Source organism: Plasmodium gonderi, assembly GCF_002157705.1.
Source record: "Plasmodium gonderi DNA, contig: Chr09, whole genome shotgun sequence".
NCBI lineage: Eukaryota > Apicomplexa > Aconoidasida > Haemosporida > Plasmodiidae > Plasmodium > Plasmodium gonderi.
In genome coordinates, this window is record NW_021628934.1 from 931,156 (window position 1) to 951,408 (window position 20,253).

The window sequence follows — 20,253 nt, forward strand, 5'->3', positions numbered from 1 at the left end:
TTCTGCAAACGGAACATAAAAAACGTTTAACCATATGAAAGAACTTCCATCCTTTGTCCTTGTTAAATTTTTTATTCCAAAAAAAAAAAAAAAAATAATAAACTAACATGCAAGCAAAAAAAACAAAGTGCAGATACACATTCGACATATTTTTATACATTATTTTAGTTGGCCTTTATATGTCAATTAATAATGTAAAATTGTATACAAATTTACAGTGACGTTTTTGAGTTCTTTTTTTTTTTTTTTTTTTTTTTTTTTTTTTTTTTTTTTTTTTTTTTTTTTTTTTTTTTTTTTTTTCTTAAACTTTTAATTTCTCCCCGGTATGCACATTTTCGAATCCGTAAAAAATATGAATTGGGGTCAAATTGAGGGGAAAAAATTATTCACAAAAATAATATTCCTTTGCTTAAAGTGCCATCTATTGATAGGAAAGCACTTGGAAATACAAGTCAACATTTTCCCCATTTTATGAGCCAAAAAAGAAGTGCAAAAATGATAGAATACCACTTTAAGAATAGTCTTCTTTTGCACGTTTCTCTTTAATGATTCTACATACCATATTTAGTTCACGTTGTGTTTATCATAAATGAGAAAATAAGGAAAAGAAAAGAAGAAAAAAAAAAAAAAAACATACACATACATACACACACACATGACAAAAAAAAAAAAAAAAAAAAAAAAAAAAAAAAAAAAAAAAAAAAAAAAAAAAAAAAAAACTATGACACTGTAATGAGGCTCATTTCAAATAATACAATAACATTGATATGAGTTAATAACTCTTAAAAAGGAAATTTTTTTTTTTTTTTTTTTTTTTTTTTTTTTTTGTTCTCCTTTGAAAAAGCAACTATGGAAAATTGTAGAATGTATGGCCTTGAACTGAACCCGTTAATCGAGTTTGACAACTACGAAAGAGGTGTGAAAATAACAAAAAGGTTGAACATAAAAAATATTACAAAAAATATAATACGATTTCGATTTCTGTTTCAAAGTAGTCCTTATTTTACTTACCCATTACAAGAGTTAGAAAGCATTAGTCCTGGTTTAAATAAAAGTTATTATATTACTTTTTTGAATTCTTTAAATGATTTTCAAACAATAAATGAAACGCTAAACATATTGATACAAGACATAGAGGAGGACAAAAATATATCAATAAAATTGACAGCAACACCTCTCAAGTGTGATATAATTTTCCCATCTGTATTAAACTTTAAAGATATGGTAATTAAGCAAAAAAGTAGAGAAGAATTAATAATAAAAAATCAAGGCTCATTAAATGCAATAATAAAATTGTCACATAAATGTGCATCAAAAGAAAAAAAGGGGAAAATTAAACTAGAACCATCTCAGTTCGTTTTAAGAGCTAATCAAAAACAACATATTCAGATAATAATATATACAGATGTACCTCAAAAATTCCGAGAATTTTTAACTTGTTCTATTATTGAAGTGCCAAAATCAGTAGAGAAAAAATTATTTTCACAAGAATCTCCTACTATGATGAATACAACCCTGCACCCATACGAAGAAAATTATCATAAAGAAGTTAATGACATAATTCAAGTGATGAATCAAGAAGATATACAAATATGTTTAATAAAAGAAAAAATTGAGCTAAACTGGGTTTCTGTTTTGCCACAAATTATTATTCTATCCGAAGAAAGCAAACAAATTTTCAACAAAAGTGTAATCAATTTTGGCCCAGTTACCTTAGGCCAACGGATTAATAAAACGATACATTTGCAGAACCTCACGTATGCTCCCATTAAGGTGAAGGTAGACATGATTTCAGCATCTATGTATGTGTGTATGCTTTTGTGCATTCTTATGTGCATGCAAATGAACATTCATGCTTTTGAACTGTATGCCTATTCTTTTCCTGCACTCCATTTATATGTCCCTCTCCTCCTACATCGCGATCAAAGGTTGAGAAGCACAAAGAAAAACAATGTTTTCCAACTTTTGAAAGAAAAGTTTACAATTAATGGGTGTTCAAAAGAAGAAATAATTTTACATATTAACGGACAGAATCCAGTTAATGAATACACAGAAATTATTCAATTCAAAGCATGCAAAGATTATTGTATTGAGTTATTTCTAATTTGTGAAATTAAAAGCATAAAATTACATTTCTCTAAAATACTTTACCTTTTTGAAAACCTCAAATTAGGAGATAATGTTACAGAAAAAATAACTATAAGAAATGATGAAAATACAGATGTGCATGTCGAAATTGTAAACATAGGAAATGTTTTTAATATAAAAAATAATAAATTTATTATAAAAAAAAAAAGTTATCATTCTGTAAATTTGACATGTCATTGTATATATCCTATTAATGTGTATAAGAGATTATATTTCTTAGTTCATTTAAATAAGCAAATTTTTTATGTAGACGCTATCTGTAATTATTCTATTAGCTATCAAATGTGTCCACTTTCAATGCATCACATATTTAGATATAAGCATTTAATTCGTGATAAACAAAAATTATACAATTCTTATTATGACCAGAAGGATTACATTGACATCTGGGATTTTCCTCTTGAGTTTGATGCATACGAGGATAGTTCATATGAAATGATAAATGAGATAATGGAGGTGGAAGACGGGTAAGACCTATTTTTTCTTGGAGAATTATTCTGTTTCTATTCGTATAGTGACAAAAGTTTTCACTCATGCACCGATCTATAACCAATACTAAAAGTAAAAGTGCTCTTTCATGTACGCACTCATCGAGTTTCTCCCCCCTCCCCCCCCTTTTTTTTTTTTTTTTTTTTTTTTTTTTTTTTTTTTTTCTTTTAAGAGACGTCTTTGTCGTTCCCAGAGAGCTGGAAGTCCTGGAATCCGAAGAAAAAGATATCATGATTATAAATAAAACTCCAATAGAATACACATGTGTATGGTCAAATGCTGTAGACCCACGGAAAAAACAATTCACCCATTTTGAGGTCAAACCGGAGGAGGCACAGCTTTTACCTTATGGCTGTCAAACATTTAGGTATACTCTTCTGTGAGTTTTTTTAAGAGGAATTCGTTTCTCTCCCTCCCTTTTTCGGCTTGGTGATGGTGTATTCGTAGGTATGCATATTCACAAAAAAATCATCGTCATCACCATCGCCACTGTCATCATTATCTTCACTGTCATTACCACATCTTGTGTTATGCTCATCCCCCAAAATATGCATGAATTCTCCGTTCTACAACTGTCCTTAAGAGTCAAAAATGTAAAGACACTGAAGGAAAGATACATCAAAGAAACACACGAATGCATTATTTTCCCCTCTAACAACAAAGATTACAGAAAATGCAATAGCAAAACGTTATTACCACCAATATTTCTATATGTTACGCTTTTTCAATTTAAAATCAAATATTTATGTGAAACAGAAAATGTGCCCGACAGATTATCCTTCTATCCTAAACATATTTCTTTTTTGAATATGATAGAACGGGAAAGTCCTTATGTTGTTGCAAAGTTTGAAAACAATTCAGACGTTGCTCAAATGGTTGATTTTACTCCCTTTAAGGGTGACATGGAGGCAATCCGGTAAAAATATGTGGCCCAAAAACAGGGAAAAAACAATGGAATTGTCAAAATAATGTACATTATATATGTATACATATAAGTATATATATATACACACACATATGTATATAAGTGAATAATCGGTGACCACCGCTATTGATGCTAATTCTTCTTTTTTCCCTTCCTTTTTATCATCCCCTCATTTTCAGAGTGTACCCACTAGTAAATTACGTCCCAAAAAGGAGCTTCCTAAATGTTCTTATTTTTTATTCCCACAAAAAAATAGAATTAAATGAGTCTGAAATTAAAATATATTATTTAGTAAATGGAATTAAAAAAAAGCATATATCCGTTTTCGTCTCGCGTGAGATAAACAGCGTCTTATTAAACAATGGGGATCCAAATATAGTAAGGCAGTTCCTCAAAAATGTGTGTCTAATGTGTGCATGATTTATGCATAATTTATGTACTTACATGTTGATACATATTTATGTATTCCTTTTTTTACAAAATGTTACTCTGGGATGCCCCTTTCTGCTTCTGCAAATGGTATACCTCCTTTACTTGAGAAACGATGCCTGTATTTTCCAAATTTGTTTTCTTTTTTTCTTTTTTTTCTTTTTTCTCTCTTTTTTTTTACTTTGACTTCTTCCTCACTGGAAAGAATTTACAATGTGTAAGCACCGACACAGATAGTTCCAAAAAAGTAGTCATCGAAAATATGACAGAAAGAAATGCACTGTGCATGTTAATTAAGGAAGATGTCAGCAAAATTGTTGATATTAATATAGAGGGGAATAAATCGATGTTTGAAGAGCAAAATAAAGAAGATAAAGTTGACGATAATATGGATGAAATAAACAAAATAAATGTAGATCAATTTCAGAATGGAAGCGAAAAGAAAAATAAAGAAACAAGCTTACTTATAAATGAAGACAAAAAATACAACTTTTATTTCTTCTCTTTATTTCCCTTTGAAAAAAGAAATTTGCACATCTCTGCTTTTTCTGATTCCACTTTAAGCAAATCAATTCCTTTGCTCTTCGACCATATGCTGTATATAAATCAGGAAGATATGAAAAATAAATTTATATATTTAAAAAATAATATGAAAGATCATCTAAAAAATTGCAGAAGGTTCCTTATCCATGTTAACATAGTAAAATGCTCCCTCACTCTGCACCCAAAAATAATTGAGAGTGAGCCGATCATATCCGGCACTACGTTTAATGCCAAGGTAGGTAGTAAAAGGGTAGAGCAAAATAGCAGAGCAAAGTGGTAGAGCAGAAATAATCACACTTTCCTGCTCCCCAGAATGAAGCCGAAGGCTAAAGACCCCCTTAAATGCTCCACGAACTTTGCTTTAACCATTTCAGATAAGGATACACAACGAACACCCCGTTAAAGTAAATTTTAAGACAAAGACTGAAATTAGTCAAATAGACAACAGGAACATATTCGGTATGCTCTCTCGATACAAATATTTAATGAAAATTGCACACATATATTTCTTTATCATATTCATGCCCCCTTTTAATTGGAACATTTTTGTACTGTGATATATATTCCATCAGACGTCCCATGTTTTTTTCCAATTTCAATTCCAATTTCGTTTTTTTTTTTTTTTTTTTTTTTTTTTTCCAAAGCTCAAGAAGAAATTAAAGAAGCAGATAAAAATATTATAGCAAAAGAAAGCGAAGATGTAATAAATCCATTTTCGGAAAAGTATTCCTATGTCTCTTTTAACACCAATCAACAGGGGCGTTTTGTCTACCGCTTTTGTGCTTTCATGGGAGGTAAAAAAATGAAAGAAAGGAAACCAACAATGTTTCCACCGAATTGATAAAAACGATTCTGAAAAATCTTATCCTTTTTTCAGGAAATAAGTAACAACATAGGCAGAAGAGAAAAACGGCAAAAGAGACAAAAATAAAAAGGGCAAATGAGAAAAAGAGAAAAACGGAAAAGGAGTCGATACACGAGGAAAGTCATCCACATGTGCACACTTCATTCCCGTGTACTCACCAAGTGAAACAAAAATTTTAGCGATGCACTAATCCCTCATCTGCAGGAGCTATGTTGACATTATACTGAATGTTGTTATGCCATATTTCCAAATTATTGACATAAACGATTTTAAAACCCCCCAGTCCATATACTGGAATATGACTTCCGTAGATAAGATAAACATGTATATTTTTTTTTTTTTTTTTTCTGAACAATTGATAGATTAAAATTATCTATATCCAGTTACTGTTTTTACGAAATTTTAGCTCTTGGTTATGTTTAGGCTTTTATTTTAACACATAATTTAAGTAACGTTTTTTTTTTTTTTTTTTTTTTTTTTTTTTTGAAATGTTTTCTTTTTTTTCCTATTAGGTACCTAAAAGAAAACATATCAGAAATAGACATGGAATATAAGAAAAGCCAAGGGATGGAGAATATGAAAAAGTTATTCAATCAATTTAATTATATACCATTTAACATTGGAAATAATACACTAAATGAAATAACACAAGTAAATTTAGTTTTATACAACCCACTAAATGTGCCTCTAAAGGTTCAAATAAATAGTATAAAATCATACATTCTACCTATTTTACCACCTTACGTCAAAAATGAAGAAGAGCAGGTAATATTAATGCATAAAAACAAATTGTAAGTGTCCCTTATGATGAAGCAAATAGTTTTCGGAAGTCGATGTGGATATTTGACCATAGTGATAGTGGGAGTAGATATGATGAAATGTGATACATTGCATGATATGTATGCATATATATATATATATATATATATTTTTCTACCTTTTTCTCCCGTCCTGTAAATGCAAACAGCTGGCCCATCTCTTATACGTAGACAACACATTTCGAAGTTTCATGAGATGCTTAGACTGCTGTGAGATTAGACCCACAAATTTTGAAATAATAGAAAAGGGCACAAAAACCATTACTCTATATTATAAACATAAATATATTGGCCTCCACAATATGCCATTAATAATTGATGTTGAAAATGGAAAAGTGGTTCCGTTAAGTCTATGTTCCCTCACCTTTCATCCCCAAGTACCTCCCATATACTTGATGAATATTAAGGTAGCGAATTCTAAAAGCATTGCAATGGTTTCAATGTGGTGCACGTTTTCGTGCTTCTTGTTACTTGTCTGTTTTTTGGTTAATTATTTGCTTTTTTGCTTATTTGTTTTTCTGCCTTGTTAGCCTAGCTTGATATATATACAGCATGTTTTAATTTTCACCTATTCACTCACCATTTTCTTAGGATTTAAATGAACACGTTTTGGGACTAAAAAACGAGTGCATCATAAACATAGACATACTAAATGATAGTGAATTAGATATATATTATGACATAGAACAAAACAAAAATTTGGTAGTTTTAAATCCCAAGGGAGTTATAAAAAGACGAAAATATATTTCCTTGTTTATACTAATTTCGAGACTATCGCCATCTATAATTATCGAAACGTTGATAATGAAGCCATACTTCAAGCACTTGCACAAAGATATAGTAATACACCTGATGCATGCGTTACGTCCCCGTCACCCATTGATATATGCGCATGAATGCATACATACTTACACAAATGCATACATACTTACATAAATGCATACATACTTACACAAATGCATACATACTTACACAAATGCATACATACTTACATGAATGCATACATACTTACATGAATGTATACATACTTACATGAATGCATACATACTTACATGAATGTATACATACTTACATAAATGCATATCCATTTGTGCATGGGTGAATATGTGTACATCTATAAGCACATATACATATGCTAGACATACCCCAAACCTCTGCACTTGTAGGAGTTAAACAGAGTACCAATAGAACTCAAGCTGAAAACCACAGCAGACAATATATACAAAGATGCCTATAAAAAAATCAATGTGTTCAACAACAAATGCATTAATGATATTCATGGACAAAGCATCAAGACCTTCTGTTCTAATTTTGTCCCTCCTTATTCTTACATACATGTAAAGAACAAATTATTTTACATCACTCCCAGTTCTATAAACATTCTATACGCCCCGACAAAGTAAGATAAAAGTGTTTTCCCATATGTATCAGTGAAACGATGAGAAGGAGGAACTAAAGCAAAAACTACCACATGAATATCCTCCCCACATCGACTCAGTCTCCACCCCCTTAACAGCGTATTAAATAGTGATATTTCCATTTGCACACCTGCATACACACAAATGCACATTTCCCAATTTTTTTTTTTTTTTTTTTTTTTTTTTTTACGACTCGCAGCTCCATAGTTGAAAGAGTTGTTATAATAAAAAACTACTCATTATCAAAAAATTTAAAATTTAAAATATCCAGTAAAAACACACTTCCAGGAAATCTTTTAAAAATCACCCCAAACAAAGGTTAAGTGAAATAAATACTGTTCTCTACATACCAATAAACTGCAGTCTCTTCATTTCTCCTTTTTTAATAACTTATTTTACATAAAATAGGAATCGTGAAAAAGGAAGAACACATTGTTCTCAGATTTACTTTTATTTTAAGTGATATATTGTTGGACATCGAAGGAAACATTCAAATAGAGCTAAAGTATGTAGAAAATGATGTATCTCTGAAAGTAGAGCCGCAAGAAAACAGTTGCATTGTGGACGATCCATCGGAAACGAAAATTGGTATGCAAATATGTGAGCGTATATATACATAGGTGTCACATATGTACGTTTATATTTACATTACGTGTACTCGTTTTATTTATTAAAAAAAAAAAAAAAAAAAAAAAAAGAGCATGGCATATGTGGTTGTGTTTGTATGGAGATAGGCTTGTGTATGTGTGTGTGTATGTCTTTTTCACGTAATTCTCACCTTGGCCCATTTAATAACCACAGAAGAGGTATACGAAGACACTAGGGATGAACGAAGAGGAAACGAAGGAGCTAAAGTTTTACAAATATCCAAAATGAAGAAGAAAAAAAAATTCGATGATATAACTTTTTCATATGCCCAAAAAATATTTGAAAACATTCAGATGTTCAAATATTCATATGTAATTATGATGCATACAAATATATATGCATGTATGCACATGTACATGTCTACATATGTACATATAAATATATGATAGCATGTACTAGCTTAACCTTGCGAATGTGTACGTTCACGTATGGACATAAGACAAGCATACATTCCTGCTGTTTTCCCCTCGAACAACAGGAAAACATCAATAACAGTATGCTTCAAAAGGCTGTGAGACGATTATACGGAATTCATAATGGTAACAAGAAAAGGTATTGTGTAAATATAGGGCTAAACCCTTTAAAACCTACTATTACGAAACTTAATAATATAAAAAATATTTTCTTCAAATTATTAGAGGAACCGTCTAAAGAAGAAAATCCCAAAGAATCAGTTGAACGAGGAGTTAGTGTATTTCCTAAGTTTTATTTTTATATTCACATCAAGTTATTCACATGCAATTCTGACGATATAGCAACAGCAAAAAATAATTTTAAGAATTTAGTCAGAACTAATATTTACCCTGAAAAGTTGTACTTTAAAAAATACATCAATTTGCCCATTCCTCTGGAGGACAAATCGAAAAGTATGTCTATCCTTTAATGCACCGTCACATGTATATATATGATTACGTGAATATATTCCTGCCCGCATTTATATGTGCTTATGTGTATGTATGTATCACAATTATGCCATTTTCACGCATTCCCTTTTTGCGTATACGTTCACACAACTTTAAGGATTTTTTAAAAGACACTATTTTGAATTTGATAAAATGGAAAAAATCAAGACTCAAGATGAAAAGGGAAACCGAATCTGCTTCAACGAGGAATTTAAATATCATAAACGTAAGCCTTCAAAACGCTCTCCCATTTTTTGAGATATTGGTCCATTCTTTACGACCTTTTTCAGATAAATTCTCACAACCTCTTGACAACGTTTGCATACATTCTCTACTGCACTATTTCCAATTTTTCCGAATTATATAGGAGACATTTACGTCTGTATGTTTACGGGAATGTTTAAAAGCATAATCAAGAATGATATAAAGAAACACATTGCAATCCTTTCCGATATAAACTCCTGTTCGATCCAAACTATTGAGAACATTTTGCGCGAAGATTTAATTGATGTGGTGACAAGTTGGTTTAACATGTGGAAAAAAATGATTACACGTATATATATATATATATATATATATATATATATATATTTGTAAATAGCCACGTGTAGCAACCTGTTCAACTTAATCACACAATCGTCACTCTTTCTTCATATACTTTTAAGGGAATAAAAAGACGGATTTAAATTCTCAAATTAAATACGATTACACATTTTTGAGGCCGGCAATTCTATCCCATTTCTTTTCGCATATGTTTTCAGATATTATTAATAACCTTATAAATGAAACTAGTTTGTTTGCAAAAAAGTTGGACTAAAAAATTTAAAGGGTAGAAAAATTATGACGAGGAATTCAAAGGGGAAGATGGGAGAAAGGGATTAAAGAGAAAAAACTTTCGCACGAAAAAATTGTTGAAATGCTACAAATATGATCAGAAAATTTAATAAATGTCTTTATTGAAATAGTTCTCCTCTTGTATGTCATCAAAATAATCTGCACCATGGTCATTTTCATCTGTGGAATCCGTACCCATATTTATGTATTCGTCTTTACTTTTATTATAAGCATCGATTGCAGATTTAATCCGCTTTTCTTCCCTGCGTTTTTCTATATAAACCTTTAAAATAATATATAAAGAATAGGATGCAATAAGAATTGTTGATAGGAAAAGTGGAGAGGATCTGAATTCAGAAAGCGATATAGTTAAAAAACATCGTCTGATTTTGAGGGGTATATTTAGACACAATAAGTTTTCTTTAAAAATATTTCCTATAGTCAGTTCAATTTTTTTATTTATTAAAATGGTATATACTGGATATAATGCTAAACAGAAGCTACCAGCGCAAAAGAATTTAATTAAGACATCTTTGCTAAATCCCATCAAAAATTTAGACGTAAATTTATTCCATAAATTTTTACCTTTTTTATTCAAAGAATTGTTCTTCAATTCTTTTCTTCCATCCTCAAAACCCTGTGAATATAAAACGTGCACACTGTTCTGCTTTTTTACAATATATTTATTATTAGGGGTTATTTTATTCTTGCTTAAATTTATCAAATGGTATTCCTTTTTATCAAACCCAATAAAGGCATACTTCTTGCTCTTATTTTTTTTTCTCTGATAAGGGTTATGATGATACCCAAAATGTAAGTACCTCTTCTGCGTTATATTTATAATACATTTTATATTTATAAGGGCTAAGACAAAAAGAGGGACAAAGGCAAAGAGTTTAAATTCTTTCATTTTAAATACTAATTTTACTTTCGAGAATGTCTTTTTGTAGGAATATTTTACTAAAGCATACTTTTTTATTTCCAAAATAAATGGGGGAAATGTGTACCCATATTGCTTTTTCTCAAAAAAAAAAAAAAAAAAAAAAAGCTTTTTATACAATTTTTGAAGAGCGTAAATCAGGACAGCTTTGAAAGGTTCTTCCACTTTTTAAGCATAACAGAGAAATTATGATGTATTTACAATTGTGCTGAAAAATTAGCTCTTAGTATTTCATTTTCCAAATGTTCAAGTCAAGCCAAATCAAATCGAATAAAGTCAAATAAAGTTAAGTTTTTTTTTTTTTTTTTTTTTTTAAAAAGATAGTGTCAAATGGCTTTAATTTTTATTTTTTATTTATTTATTTTTTGTTCTTAGCACATTCTACCACCCTATTAGTGCGACTTACTATCGAAAAGAAGTGTACACTTCCATCTTTATGCGCTCTTTTTAAATTTGCTTGAAAACTAATTTTGAATGTTCGATTAAAACGCAGATAGAGACTCTCTTCCTATCCCTTTCCATGAAGATATATGCTCATACTTTTAGTGTTTTTACTTTTTTTTTTTTTTTTTTTCTTTTTTGTATAGCTTGGTTATTCAATGAACCAACAACAAGGCCTTTGCGTCACACACATTTGAATAAGAAATTGAATAATAATCTGAAGGGTTCATAAAACATTAAAAGAAAAGCCTGAACAAACATAATTTCTAAGTTGTTTGAAAATATAGTTTACTGTGCCACACTCTGGTGGCTGTAGTATGCACATAAGGGGAGATGTGCAAAAAAAGAGGGGAGAAAAACGCTTATGTGTATATTTCACTTACGTATAAGTTATGCATAAGTGTACATTATTGTATGCATACCTCCAAAAGTATTTATATGGCAATACAAAATAAAAAGAGTGTTAAAAAATTGTTAAGTGTAACATGTTTGATAAAATGAGAAAAAAAAAAATAACATTATGAAAAGGTATAAAAAAGTAAGAAAAGTGTGAAAAGTGTTAACAAATACAGCATAATGTGAACCAGTAAGTAATTCTACAAACACATGCATATAGGAAATGCATGAGTTGTAAAGTAAAATGATGATAAAAAAAATAAAAAAAAATCAGGCCTCTAAGGCAATAAGAAAAAAAAAAAAAAAAAAAAAAAAAAAAAAAAGGACAAGCAGACAAACGAACAAACAAACAAACGCAAGTGAAAATAAAAATAAGTTTTGTAACGGCGAATTACACTCTAAATTTCACTTAATTTTCATTTCATTTATTCAATATCAATAAGAAATTTCTAACTTTTGTTGGGTTAATATTTCTGCTTAAAATGTTGGAATAAGGAAAAAAGCAAAAAAAAAAAAAAAAAAAAAAAAAAAAAAGGAAAGGGTTGTGTGGACGTACACATATAACAGCTCTTCGAAAAAAGGTGGAATTTTTTACAAATGTATAAGACTATACATTTTTCATTTTAAAATAGTAAGGATTTTTATACTGGATAAATCATGTTTTTTGTCTGATTTTACTTGTTTTTTTCATTTTTGTGCTCTCGTATGTGGTTACATACATGATTTGCAAGCAAGCATTTAATCACATTTTATGTTATTTCATCGCATTTTACCTAATTTCGTCTTATTTCACCTCAATTTACTCAATTTCGTCCCATTTCATCGCATTTAACTCAATTTCATCCCATTTCATCGCATTTTACCCAATTTCGTCCCATTTTACATCATTTCAACGCATTTTCCCGTTTATTCCTCCAATTAAATGCATGCTAACTTTTATTGTGCATACATGATAAGCTCAGACATTATATATTTGTGTATTCCATACTTATAGATACATATACTTTATGATCACACTATACCTGTATATGTGCTACTGAATATATACATATACAAAAATATATATTACAAGATCCCCATTCACATGGCCCACTTTTCGCTTATAGCAAACCTTCTTGTTATAAACCCACTCCAACATTCATAACGGATTAAAAAAAAAAAAAAAAAAAAAAAAATTCATTATTTTAAAATAACATTTGTTTTCTTGAAGTTTTTTTCTTTCTTACTGTGCCTTGATATACACATTATGTTTTACGTATTTCATGGGTGTGTTTGTGGGTGCCACAAAAAATTTATGAAAATAAGCAACAAATCATTTGCTTTACACGTTTGTTGTGTGGATCTACAGGTTCGTCTACAAAATACAAATCCCCTTTTAACACTTTGACAATTCATTTATTCAAAAGTTAATAAAACATTGCAGTGTGTGTATGAAGTCTAATGGACATCGTACCATCCACCAGTCACTAATTTAGTACACGCGAAAAAAAATTATATGTCGTTTATCACTTAACAGACATAAGAGTGAACAAAGCTACTGTTACATTCAGAACCTATTTCATATAATTTTTTTTCTTCTTTTCTTACAGTTTTAGAATACACACACGTACACATAAAAAAAAATAAAATAAAAATAAATAAATAAACAAACGCTTATAACAAAAAGAGAAAAAATTAAAATCTACAAAAATTGAAAATTACGTACTTGATAAGTGATATACTACACATTGTTTTATTATTTTTATTATTTTTTTTTTTTTTCTTTCACCTTTTATTTACAAAATCGTGAAAATGGATAAAATAATAAAACAAAAACAATAGTGGTTTTTGCTTTAAGCAAGATATTAAATCTATGTATCCAAAATGAATGACAACATTGGGGATTTCGGAAATGTGCACATTTTGGAGTTATTTGAAAATGTAACATCTAGTAATGTGAAATATTTTGAGTTAAAGAAAATCCTTACTTTTGTTTTATGAAAAATATAACTTGGATGATTTTCCCTGGAAAACAACTGAACGGGCTTTTGTAGCACCCCGTTTTTTTTTTGTTTTTTTTTTTTGTTTTTTTTGCTATATTTTTTTTTTTTTTTTTTTTCCCCTACCTCGTCCATGTTACCAGCCTTAAATATAAACGTTTATTTTTTTTTAAAAGTCGCAAAAATATCCTAAGGTGGTAAGAATATAACTCTGAATGTATGTGTCTATAGGCACGTGTATACATATGTAATCATGCGCACGTACATTCTTATTCATACCCTTTTAGAGCATTTTCCGCTTGTGGACACATTACAACCTTTTTCCTCCAAACCTTGTTACATTTTTGCCAATTTTGTATAACATGATATTGGAAGTTCTGAAAAACAATTTTGAAAAAAAAAGGGGAACATTATTATATTGACAAAATGAAAAATAGTGCCAACAAACAGAAAAGAAAAAATAAAAATAAATTTACATTACACGAAGAAAAGGAAAAGGATAGGAGAAATGTAGAAAGCGTAAATAATGAAAATTCATTCGACTTATATGAAGAATACAACAAAAATGTTTTCCCAAATACCAGGAATAGAGTAATAACAATAGATGCTTCTCTTCAAATATCAAATAACAAAAATGTACTAGAGAGGAATAAGGTATCACCGAAAGGATTGTACATCAATTCGAAGGAGAATATACACTATGGGTCCAATGAAAATGAATTGTTTGCAGAAGATATTTTTGAAAACGAAAATTTTCATGAGGTGAATTTTGTTGAAGATGAAAATATGGAATACAAAACATATAATTCTTACACGAACTCAAAGGTTAAATTGTTATCTAAATATTTATTCCAAGATAAAAAAAAGAAAACTGACAATATGCAAAAAAAAAACAAAATTAGTAAACAAGAACAGCAACTGTCTTATAAGGAATATTATTATAATAATGAATCTTCTAAAGAAAATCATAACGAGTTCGATTCAGACATTATTAAATTTCTCAACAGGAATAAGAAAAGCATAGAATATGATAAGCAAAATGAAGGCCACTACAAAAAAGGAGTTATACACACTTATGATTCTAATAACAAGTATAATATTAAGCGAGAGAAACAAAAAAACTATCATGTTGTTAAGGAAGACAAGAATAACCATAAGCATTATCAACAGGATAATGCAGACTATTACGATGCTGAACAGGTGGATCAAGACAACGAAAAAGAAGAACGGGAAGAGGGAGAAGAAGAAGATCAGGAAAGAGATAATAATAGCTATTCCGATGATGATAGAGATAATAATGGCTATTCCAATGATGATGGAGATAAGAGTAGTTATTCCAATGATGATGGAGATAAGAGTAGTTATTCCGATGATGAAGGAGATAACAATGATTATGACCCAAATGACAATTATTATGACGGCATTGGCAATCTGACAGAAAAAAAAAATTGCGGAGATCAAATTTGTAAACATTTTCTCAAAAATGCGTATAAGAATATAAATATGCCAACGGAAGGAGGAATTTATGATAAAAAGGAAGAAGACTATTTTGAAAAAGAAATAATGAATCCTATAGAGGAGGATAATAAATGGAATATCACAGCATATGATAATTACGCAGGTATGTATGGAAATAAAAACAATTATGAAATCAAATTTGGTAGTGGAAAAAGCGGAGACGATGAGGAGGAAAATATAAAGAATAAGGAACAAATGCAAAATAAAAATTTCGTGAAAATAAATTTGAATGAAATTAATTTAAAAAAAACATATATTCCATGTAACAAACAACATAATATTCAAAGGAATGGTATGGAAATTAAATCACCAATAAGAAACACTTTGAACATTGGAAAACCAAATTTAAGCATTAATAAATATAATTTTAATACCCTTAATAGAGAAGATAATCTAATTAAGTTTAATATCAATGCCAACATTAGAAGTAGTGATAATAAACCGAATGGTAAAGAGGAGAGGATAAGCGAATTTGAGTATATGCCTACTTCATTAAGACAGAATGTGTACGAAGGTAGGGGTAATTATTTTTTAGAAAAAAGAGAAGCAAAAAGAAAAGAAGATTTAAATTTCGGGGAAGTAGAATATAAAGATCATCCATTTAGGGAAGAAATTGAAAAGAAGGATATTAATACCGAAGAAAAAAAAAAAAAAAATATCAAAAACTTTTTAGACAAAATAAAGCGCAGAAAAAGTAATGAAGATTTTTTAAAAAGGGAATGTAGTAAATATGAAAATTCAGAAAAAATAGATAAAAAAGACAAATTTAAAATGAAATTTACAGATATTCTGTACACACGAACATTAGGTAATTTTTTCAGTCGTAACAAAAATAACATTGCAAAATCTTTGTCACCACAACGAGAAAGAGATAGTAGTATTGATTCATCTGTTACATCAAGTAATACAAAAAAGTTCGATCCGAATAATTATCGTAAGCAGCACCAGAAACATGATCAGTTCCATGACCACAATAGTCATCATGGCAAAAATAGAACTCTTCTGCACATGTACGCAATAAAGGAGGAATTAAAATATTATAAGACAGGGAATTCAGAAAAAAGGTTAGATAATATTTCGAATGAAGAGAAAATCCGTATTGACAATGCTGATTATTACATGAATTCACTGGGAAATGAAAAAGTGGACATTTTAGACAGTGATGGAAAAACATATGATAAAGGCATATTTCACAAAATGCCAAACGTGATGAACAAGCAAGTTTTTTCTTCCAAAAGGTTTGATTCGTGCAAATTTTACAATCATGTAGGAGTGCCTAATTCTGCATTAGATAATAAAATAAATGAATATAACAAATCCTCTGGTAACAGAAGAAAATCTCATCTAGAGAACTTAACAATATCCACTTCAAAGCACACCTTTGGAGACCACACAAAAATTGACGATAATACAATAAACTCAAATAGTATAATAAATGGCATATATAACAAGAGTTTTCACTCTACTAAGTATGATTTAGATGCAGTTACTAGCAGTAGACAGATGATTGTAAAAGAAAACATTCCTCCTCAACATCTACAGTTGTGTTACAAAAGTACACTTGGGAGGGAAAAAGCAATCATAGGATCGGAAAATAACCAAAAGGAAAAGGATATCATGACACAAGAATTAGATAGAAGAGACGAAGAATTAGACAGCAGAGACGAAGAATTAGATGTTAAAATGGACCAAACGCTAAGTAGAAAGATGATTGAAAATAATGAATTAAAGAAACGAAATGAAAATAATGATGATGTTCTAACGACCCCATTTTATATAAAAAGTAAAATAGACAAGGTTTTAAAAAATAGTGAAATTTTCGAGAGGTCTGCTAGAGCAACCTTTCAGCAGTTTGATGTGAAAAATAAAAATTTTCTCCACTTCAGTGAGATCGAGTCGCTCATACAGAAGCTTTGTTTTAACCTCGAATTACCTCCCGTAGACAGTAAAAATAAAATAAAATAATATAATATAATAATAAATAAAATAAACTGTTTTTGCACGTTTATATGTATGCCATATTGATTCATATTCATGCTGATTTGTATATACGTAACCTTGACCAGAGAAAAAAGTGCATTTCATAGAGGTGCATTATGCACGTGCTGTGATTCGCCAACTTTTTTTTTTTTTTACTTATATATATATATATATATATATATATATATATATATATATATATATATATATATATACATATACATATACATGTACATATACGTATACATATACATATACGTATACATATACATATAGATGTATTTTTTTTTTTTTTTTACTTCTTCTTGACATCATTCTACCGTCTTATCACCCCACTTCTCAGAAAACATCCTTTCAATTGTTTACAAGGACTACGACAGCAGCAAAAATAATAGCATGAACTACACAGACTTCCGGCAAATGTACTGGGATTTGCTAAAACAGATAAAGAAAAAATATTATCCAACGAAGAATTTAAAAATAAAAAGAAACTGTATTATAAGCAGAAAGAAATTAGGAGGATATGGTTACTCATCAATTTACAACTACCTAAGTTTCAAGAAAATTCTTGGGTGTGGTGCATTTGGCGAAGTACACTTAGTTGAAGATAACATTTGCAAGATTTATAAGGTTGTAAAAATATTAAAAAAAAAAAAATTGAAAAATATTAAAATAAATGAAGAAATTAATGTATTAATCTATTTAGATCATCCAAATATAATAAAAATATTTGATGTCTATGAAAATGTTGACTGTACCTATATAGTTATGGAACTTTGCGAAGGAGGGGAACTAATGGATAAAGTAATGAATTCAGCAATTTTTAATGAAGAATACATAAAAAATATTATGTTTCAAATTTTATGTGCAATAGCTTATATGCATAGTAATAATATAGCTCATAAGGATTTAAAACCAGAAAACATTTTATTTAAAGCTAAAGGTGATGATACTTTAAAAATTATAGATTTTGGATTAGCAGAATTAATTAATCAAACAGAGGGGGTAAGCAAAACAGCTGCAGGAACTATTCTCTATATGGCACCAGAAGTTTTTAAAAAAAATTTTACAATAAAGTGTGACATATGGTCAGCAGGAGTAATTATGTTTTTTTTATTCTCCAAAAATTTGCCCTTTTGGGGGAATACCTATGAGGAAATTAAGCTTAGTATATTTAAAGATGAACCAGATTACAAAAGTTTAAAGGGGAAGTTATCTCAGCCTGCTTTGCACATGTTGAAACTCATGCTACAAAAGGACCATACCAAGAGGCCAATGGCTGCCGTGGTAAAACACATTTCTGCACACATATGTCTGTAGTTTTCGCTTGAACTTGAACTTGCTCTTGAACTAGTGGGCACATATTCATATGAACTTCTTAAATTTGAGTACGAACTTGAGACGTACGTGCATTTTTATATACCCACATGCCAGTACATCACATTCATCTTCTCCTCCCCATGCACACACACCCCAGCTCTTGCATCACCCATGGTTCCAGGGTTTCCTCGATCCAATTGTAATAAACCAAAGCACCCTGAATAACATAAAATCGTACATGAAACAGTCGAATATAAGGAACATTATAGTAAACATAATGGCACATGAGTTGAGTGTGATTGACAGTCATTTGAAGTACATCAATAACCTCTTTTGTAAAATAGATACTAATCATAATGGTTCACTCAGCCATGGAGAAATTTATTCTGTTTTGTCAAATACGGGTATTAAAAAATGGGACATCAATCGAATTGTCCAAGCGTTGGACATCAATGATAGAGGAAGCATAAATTACACAGGTAGGTACATTAACTTTCCTTCGCTGAAATTCATTCGAGAGGAAAGTGCATACGTACATATTCATATAAACACATCCTTTTCCATATATTGTATATATACGCTCATACCATTATAAACACATGCGCTTACATTTTACCTCCTCTTGTCCATCTTCCTTTTGACTTACATATTTATGTTCCAAAATTACCCCTTCGTCTATCCAGAATTCATTGCAGGGTGCTACCAATGGAAGAACATAGAATCCACCTTTTTAAAGGCAGCTTTCAACAAGATCGATAAGGTTGTTAATACATGTGCGATGGGTGACATTTTAAAACATCACCCAAGCTACATCACCCAAGCTACATCACCCAAGCTACATCACCCGAGTTACGTCACCCGAGCTACGTCACCCAAACCACATCACCAGAGCTACGTCACCATTTTGCCACTTTGTCCCATTGCAATGTCGTCATTTTCCCGTTTTCTCTGTTTCACCTCTTTGCATACTTACTGTACAACAACAAAAAAATTCCTTAGAACGAAACAAAACTTAACTTTTTAGGATGAAGATGGGTACATCAGCAAAAGTGACATTGTCACATTGATGAATGATAAAGTCATAGAAAGTCATGACGTGGATAATTTTTTCATGTCTGTGTTTCGTGTTAAAAAGGGCTTATCCTGTGAGAGGAGAGCCAATCGGGTAATCTGGAGAGCTTAAATGAAAAAAATTGGAAAAAAAATGACAAAAAATTGGAAAAAAATTGGAAAAAAATTGGAAAAAAAATGACAAAAAAATGGAAAAAAATTGGGAAAAAATTGGAAAAAAAATGACAAAAAATGGAAAAAATTGCAAAAACAAATTGCAAAAAAAAAAAAAAAAATAATAATTATTGTTTTAATCCCCACAATAAACTTATTTTTCTCATACACAGATAAACTTCGAAGATTTTAAGGCGTATCTATTAAGCACATTTTAAGTCCATGCAGAAAAGGAGAAAAAAACCCTTTCCACAAGTGAAGGACAACAAAGATAAAATATAGAGAACATTTAAACTTAAAAGTAAAAGGAAACTTTTTCATTTTTTTAATGCATCACCTTATAGTCTATTTTACGTGTGTGTGAGTGTTTATTTGGAAGTGTACCATATGCATACGTGTAAAAAAGGTACATGTATATAGGCACATGCACAAACAC

The 20,253-nt window shown here is 29.9% G+C and overlaps 3 protein-coding genes across 3 annotated transcripts; 2 read left to right on the plus strand and 1 right to left on the minus strand.

The window, feature by feature from the left end:
- Window positions 1-849: 849 nt before the first annotated feature.
- Window positions 850-10,002, plus strand: PGO_091940 (hypothetical protein, conserved; the record flags this gene model as incomplete). The annotated part of the gene is made up of 20 exons (XM_028687782.1): window positions 850-2,615; window positions 2,810-3,004; window positions 3,221-3,553; window positions 3,742-3,940; window positions 4,197-4,769; window positions 4,909-4,993; window positions 5,179-5,359; window positions 5,604-5,723; window positions 5,912-6,164; window positions 6,367-6,624; window positions 6,809-7,057; window positions 7,384-7,616; window positions 7,835-7,953; window positions 8,044-8,223; window positions 8,437-8,594; window positions 8,762-8,822; window positions 8,922-9,149; window positions 9,304-9,411; window positions 9,553-9,705; window positions 9,851-10,002. The coding sequence occupies 20 exons, from the start codon at window positions 850-852 to the stop codon at window positions 10,000-10,002; spliced, it is 5,604 nt and encodes a 1,867-aa protein (XP_028543583.1).
- A 123-nt stretch (window positions 10,003-10,125) lies between these two features.
- On the minus strand, window positions 10,126-10,929 carry PGO_091950 (conserved Plasmodium protein, unknown function; the record flags this gene model as incomplete). The annotated part of the gene is made up of 1 exon (XM_028687783.1): window positions 10,126-10,929. The coding sequence occupies one exon, from the start codon at window positions 10,927-10,929 to the stop codon at window positions 10,126-10,128; it is 804 nt and encodes a 267-aa protein (XP_028543584.1).
- Window positions 10,930-14,201: 3,272 nt separating this feature from the next.
- Window positions 14,202-20,035, plus strand: PGO_091960 (calcium-dependent protein kinase 6; the record flags this gene model as incomplete). Its single annotated transcript, XM_028687784.1, has 6 exons — window positions 14,202-17,238; window positions 17,617-18,560; window positions 18,751-19,072; window positions 19,277-19,353; window positions 19,618-19,758; window positions 19,991-20,035. The coding sequence occupies 6 exons, from the start codon at window positions 14,202-14,204 to the stop codon at window positions 20,033-20,035; spliced, it is 4,566 nt and encodes a 1,521-aa protein (XP_028543585.1).
- Between the last annotated feature and the right edge of the window lie 218 nt (window positions 20,036-20,253).